The 6,343-nt window shown below is 47.8% G+C and overlaps 1 protein-coding gene across 5 annotated transcripts in view; it reads right to left on the reverse strand.

Moving 5' to 3' along the window:
* IGF1R (insulin like growth factor 1 receptor) overlaps positions 1 to 6,343 on the reverse strand; it is a 174,556-nt gene that overhangs the window by 7,763 nt on the left and 160,450 nt on the right. For all 5 annotated transcript variants that reach the window (XM_027688609.1, XM_027688607.1, XM_027688606.1 and 2 more), the window contains one exon: positions 5,722 to 5,856. In XM_027688609.1, coding sequence (XP_027544410.1) covers positions 5,722 to 5,856 — 135 coding nt within the window. The remainder of the gene's footprint in view (positions 1 to 5,721; positions 5,857 to 6,343) is intronic.

Here is a 6,343-nt window from a genome sequence, read left to right on the forward strand (position 1 = left end):
CCAGAACCATGTCATACTTTAATTCCGACCTGATATTTCTCCTTTTCCTCCAAAGTACCCTGTGCTCACTCAGCCATAAGTTACATGATTGTGCCTCTCAAAGGATCTTTTTCAAACCACCGATCCCACCCCATCAATACTGCCTTGGAAAAAAATTAAAACAGGAAATACACACAAGGTAAAGCACTGCTTTTTTTCCCCCGAAAGAAGAAAATTACATTCAAATTAATTGTAATCCCCAGCAGACATTTTCCAATCTCAAAGACACTCTCTAATCTTTTTATTTTAAAATTAGGTTGTTTTCATTTACGGCCAGGGATGCATTAATATTTCACGGAGTGTGAGATCATCTGTTTAAGCACATCCATGATTAGATCTGTACAATGTCCCATGCTGGCAAAACAAAACCACAAAATGAAACAGTAATACAGACATAATGAAAACAGCATTTTCATGACACAGCAAAATTGGATATTCCCAGGAGATCACCCTGAGCTTTAAACACAACACAAGAAAGGATTTCACTGTCTGTGAAGGTGGAATAGGGATGTCTTCTGTTAGCACAGTGCAGTAATAGGACAAATTTAAATAAGAAAAGGAAGATTAGCATTAATTCTTCGAGCCAATCCTCTGTGTACACAGTGCTCAGAGGAACACGCTGTGTGGAGGAAGTCACTGCTGGCCAAAACTACTACTCTGTGCTAGAGTAAGAATGGAGCTAAAAATAAAATAGAGCAAAGAAAGCTCTCTCATTTAAGGTAACACACTGGAGAATCCTTCGTGCCCTGACTTACCTGCCAGCACTGGGACCTGCAGCCCCAGTGAGACCCCCCTGGCTTGCTGGGGTTCACTTCCCACCTCTGTCACTTCCCTGAAGCCAGATCACATCACCTTTTAGCTTTAATTGTACAGAACAATACCATATTCCTAACTTCCTCATGTTTTCAGAGCGTAAACAAGCAATTCTATTTGATCCTTTAATTAGAGCTCTCACTGCCTTGTGCCCTCAGTTCACCAGATCTCTGCATCAGTGGGGAAAGATTATTTTTTTTTAGATTAAAAAGAAAACAAACAAATGAACAAAAATTCACTCTCTTTTTGAATAGCACCCCAGTCCCTCCCAGAGTAATGGCCCTGCTCTAGGAGAAACCTTCTAACAGGACTGTCACTGAGCTGGAAGACCCTGGGCTCTGCAGGCTGTTGCTGTGCACAGGTTTGGAGAGTCCAGGAACCCTGGCCTGGAACAAAACCACAGCAAAGAAACCCCCTCCTCAGAAACCTGGGAAATTGGGAAATCCTGTAGGATCTCCACTGTGTTCTGAGCTGACTGAGGCAGCAGGGAGAGGGCAAGCGGCCGTGTTTGGGCTGCAAACACCGCTGAGCGCTTTGACCAAACCCAAAGCAATTGCCGCTGAAGTGCATCTCAAGTCCCCAGTCTTCCTGCCAGAGCTCCGCTGGCACAGCTCCCCCTGAGCAAACGTCAGCCACCTGAGAACGGCCTTGTGACACCCAACTGAGGAGCTGGCAAAACCAGTCTGTGCTGGGAGAACTCCCCGGGTACTCAATGCTGCATTGTAACCGCACGTAGACACGTAAACACCGCTCGGCCAGCGCCGGGTTTTGAGCCTTTAAAAAGCTTCTCAGAGCAAAAGCGAAGCCAAGCTATAAAACTGCACCGTACCCTCACCCACGAGAGGGGAGGGAAGGCTTGAGACATAAATATATAAAATCCATTTCTGTTACTTCACTGCTGTTTCCTTTCCAGCTGACTGCTGCGTCCCTGAATAGAAGCGCTGGCTGGAGCCAGGAACACTGGATATTCACTGGCACTGCGCCCCGAGGCCTAAGGGCAATGCTAAGGAGATGCCACAAGCAGCGGAGTAATGCATGTGACATCAGCACAAACAAGGACATGTGATGTTTCTTTTAAGCCATTCCAGATTTAAAAACCCTACAGAGTTCCCATAAAAGGATTTTTTTTTTCTTTTTAACTCTGTGTGTCCGCAGACCTTGTTTACATTATCTTAAACAAAACAGAAACCTTTCCAGTAGACAACAGGAGAATTTACAGGCTGTTAATAGAACCTGAGCAGATTTATAAAGTACGTTCCTGACTGGTGGCAAGTGAGCTCCAGGGAGCTGGAGGCACCGTCATGGGACAGGGGAATAGCCAGCATCCCTCTGTGCATCTTTTGCTCAAAGAACTGAGCAGAAAATGAATTCTGTTTTGCACTGAGACAATGAAAAACAGAAAATGGAAAGTTCCTATAGATGCTGAATTCCATTTGTGCTTTGCATTAGCCTTGATTTGGTGGGGAAAAGTGAAAGGACCTCTCCTCCCCTGCTGCTGGTGCCTGCTGAGAGTCCCTCTGCAGAGCAGACCCCGGGTTCTACCCAGGAACAAAGGGAAATCAGCACTGCGTAAATAGTCTCCTCATCTACAATGCATGTGGGGGAAGCAATTCTGCTTCAAAAACAGAGTGGAATTCCAGCCTCCACAACTTTTAAAAGCCCCATGGGAACACGCTGTCTGAGAGCTTCAGCTGTATCCAAGCTCCAGCCACGCAGCCGTCACCTGATGAGCGGTGCCATAACAATGGGAGGACATAAAAACATCACTTGGTGCACAGGAAGAGGAGAAAAACAGCAAAGCTTCTCCTGGCACTGTCTTACTGAACCATCTGTCTCATTGCATGGTTCTGTCTGCAAAACCACGCCAGCTATGCCAAGAGGGTGTAGCACAAACACAACTGAGTCTTGTTTCACCCTGTGCAAGAGTAAAAAGCCTCCAGAAATACCGTCCCCTTTATGCTTTGCCCTTTTTCTCAGGGATTTACCACCTCTGAACCACGGGACAACCATGCCATAAAATCCCCCCTTTGCACAAGCATCTGACAAACCAAACTGCAGAACAGAACCTCTGCAGCTCCTGCTGGAAGCTCCTGATTCACTGCTGAAGGGGCCAGGAGAGCACAGGCACCAACAAGCATGACCAGGAGACATGGAGTACCCAAGCCTGCCTGCACCATGAGCATGTGGGGGGAACACGAGGTCCTGAGGAGAACTGCTCCGTGGCTGGAGGGTGCACGGCTGTGTCAACACTCACAGCACCCACACAGTTCAAAATAGTGGATTTGGTGGCAGCAAAACTCTCCTCTCTGTTCTCATCTACACTTCTCACAGCAGTTACCTCCTCCACCTGTCCTGGAGGTTTCTCCATGTCAGCACACTCCTCTCTCCCTACAGACAGGTCCCCTGGTGTTCTGACCATAATTCCACTTGTGTTCTGACCATAATTTTAGTTGTTTCCAAGTCAAGCTAATTTAAAGAACAAAGTACCTCTGCCTTTATAGCTACCACATGAGACAAAGGAACACAGTTCCTGGCTCCCTCTCTCACCTGCTTCCAGGCAGCACCAAGCCCAAATAACTGATCTCCCTGCAGCAGGTGGACTTTGCTTTTGGGACATCTTGAGAGTCAATATTAAAGTATCACAGACCAGTCTCCACCAGTAAGAATTTGTGCTGTCTAAAAGACACCTTCCACTGGCACAGACATGCCAAGAAACCTGTCTTTAAGCAGAATCTTTTGGCAACCTCCACAAAAAAGAGGATCCCTTATTTTACAAAGGGTTTTATAAAGCAGTGGCCTGGAACATGGTGGGATGTCTGGCAATATCCATATGGAATTTCAGGGCTCTTTGTTACAAGCACCTTTCTGCCCATTCCCTAATTTTCTTGTAGGTCCCTGGCAGCTGAGAGGGGACAGGACCTGTGCCTACAGACCAGGTGTCTGACCCTGCCCGCAGCCACACGTGTGAGGGGGAGGACTGGCAGGAGTTGTCAGGAGTGTGGCACAGCATTGTTAAAGCATCCTGGGATAATGGGGTGGAGGACAGGGAAAAGAGGGAAAGCACAACAGTAACACAAAAGACATTCTTTGAATGCCAAATGCACGTGCAGGGAACAAAGGTGAAGGTTATTCCTGGAGCTCCCAACTGTTATTCCTACAACAGCCTATTTGAATTTCAGCAGATTTGGATGTCTGTCCTAAAACAAAGACAAAACAAGCTGAAAGAGAGCTAAAGCAAGTCACAATAAGGTCAATACATTCTATTTTTTTTTTCATTTTGGATAAAGTCAGGACATTTTATACTCAACTGCATCATACGAAACCCCACCACTAAAGCAAGTGCGCCTTGGTTCCGAGTTTAGCCCCATTCCTTGTTCTGAAGGAGTGAAGCAGCTCCATTCAAAGGCAGATTTTTTTTATTGTGCACCTCTGCACCATGAGGCCAAGTCCTATGGCCAAAACTAACCTCTGAACAGCTTCTTCCTCAGAATCAGCACAAAAAAGGCCTTTGCTGTTGCACCCCGGTGCAAAGATCTGCTCTGCCCGACTTTAACCAAGTTCTCCCAGCTCACAAGCCAGGACCCTGAGAGTGGATTCATCCAGTAGCAACAGCCAGGAGCAGAGGAGATTTCCTGAGGAGGGGGAGGACAGAGAGCTGGGTGGGCTGCAGTAGGGAGAGCTCCAGCTTCTGTCAGTGCCTCCCCTCCCAGCCCTCTGCTCATACCACTCGTGCCCCAGTTAGTGAGGAATTTCTAAAGCTGAATCTCTCCCCGAGTTTGTTCTCACTGCAGAGGTGTTTGTCCCTGTGGACTCTGATCCTGTCACAGTTCTCCCCCCATTACACAGCTCTGACCATGTTAAACAATGCCCAGTCAATCGACTGCCAGGAATTCTCCCCAGCATCCTGAAAGGGAAGGAATGTGAAACCAAGGAATCACATGGCATCTACACCTCCCCCTGCATATACCACCCACCCCCCTCAAACAACAAAACAACACTGCCTGTCATCTGAAACCGCAGCCAGGCTCCAGCCAAAAAAGCTATTTTCCTAAGAATCCCAAGCAGCTGAGGCCCTTAAGTGATTGTATCCCTTCTGTGGGCCTCCAACAAATTTCAATAACTGCAAGACGCAGTATTTCCTTCCCAAAAGTCAGTTTGGGAAGTATATCAAAGCAATAAAGTCTGAACAACTGAAACTGCTGTACACAAAGGCCAGCAGAAGTATTTCAGCAATGTAAAGCTAAAAACTGAAGCTGCTGCACTGCACACCCTCTGCTGCTGCGAGGCTTTGGGTCGGTGCTGGGGCAGGGAGAGGTTTTTCTGTGAAAAAACACTTTCTGTGCTTTCAGGGAAGGAAACTGTTTGCAGGGGGGATTTGTTTATCTCCATGGGGTGAGTGCTGTGAGTGAAACAGCAGATCCAACAAGGCTTCTGACAGAGGAAGGATACACTGATTTATCTGTATGCTGAACTAAAAAGTTGAATTCCAGTGTTCATGCACATCTCAGCTTGTCCCAGGCTCTTTTCTCTCTTTATGCTTTAAGCAGAAGAGACAAGGTTTAGGCACAGTGTCTCCCGCTGTAGCAAATGTTGCTTATGAGCTTTATAAAGTCTAATTTTATTCAAGAACACCAAGACTGTGGTTTGATTCCTTATCAGAGGAGAAGGATAGCCTAAAGTGAGATTCTGGCTTTCTGGAATGTCTGACTACTACACAATACTGGATTGACAGAGACTGTTTGAGCAGCACCTCCCATGACTCGCACTCCTTAACAGCCCCTCCTGCGGCAGATGGGGAAGAGCAGGCACTGAAGGGATCAGGAAGAGTGAGCTGTGCAGGGAGGAGACAGTGGTGGCTGTGGCACTTACAGCATGTCAGGGCAGTTGTCTGGTTTCTCCAGCAGCCCCCCCTCCATCACGAAGCGAAGCACCTGCTCGTTGGTCATGCCCTGGTACGGCTGCTCCGCCAGCGTCGCGATCTCCCACAGCACCACCCCGAACGACCTGCAACAGAGAGCACAGCTTGAGGAGCCTGAGCCATCTCTACACGACATAAGGGGGGGATTTCTTAGCTGATGCTCAGCAGTAGGTGTCCGTGGGTGTTTTCTTTTAACACAGAACTCCCACTGCTCAAAAAGCAGCACAGCCGTGGTGACAGTCAGGTGGTGTCTCAGTGGTGAGAAGGGCTCCCAGTTCTGAATGACTCTTCAGAACGGCCTCTGTAAGCAAAGACTGGCACAATTCCACCCCCACTTTTCACACCACAGTCTGCAGCCCAGAGCTGGTCATGTTTATGATGGTTCAGTGGTCCAGCATTACTTGGCTACACCAGTTCTGCCCAGGTCCGTCAGTAAAAAAGCCACCACAGGCTCATTGCACCGACCAGGAGCCTCCTGACTCAGAGGAGACTGAAGCTCTGAGCTTGTCTGGAGAATCAGCTCACATCCCATCTCCCTTTAGAGTCCAGACTTTAGATGCACTGCCAGGTGGG

Source organism: Neopelma chrysocephalum, unplaced genomic scaffold, assembly GCF_003984885.1.
Source record: "Neopelma chrysocephalum unplaced genomic scaffold, ASM398488v2 Primary Assembly neopelma1_75, whole genome shotgun sequence".
Classification (NCBI taxonomy): domain Eukaryota; kingdom Metazoa; phylum Chordata; class Aves; order Passeriformes; family Pipridae; genus Neopelma; species Neopelma chrysocephalum.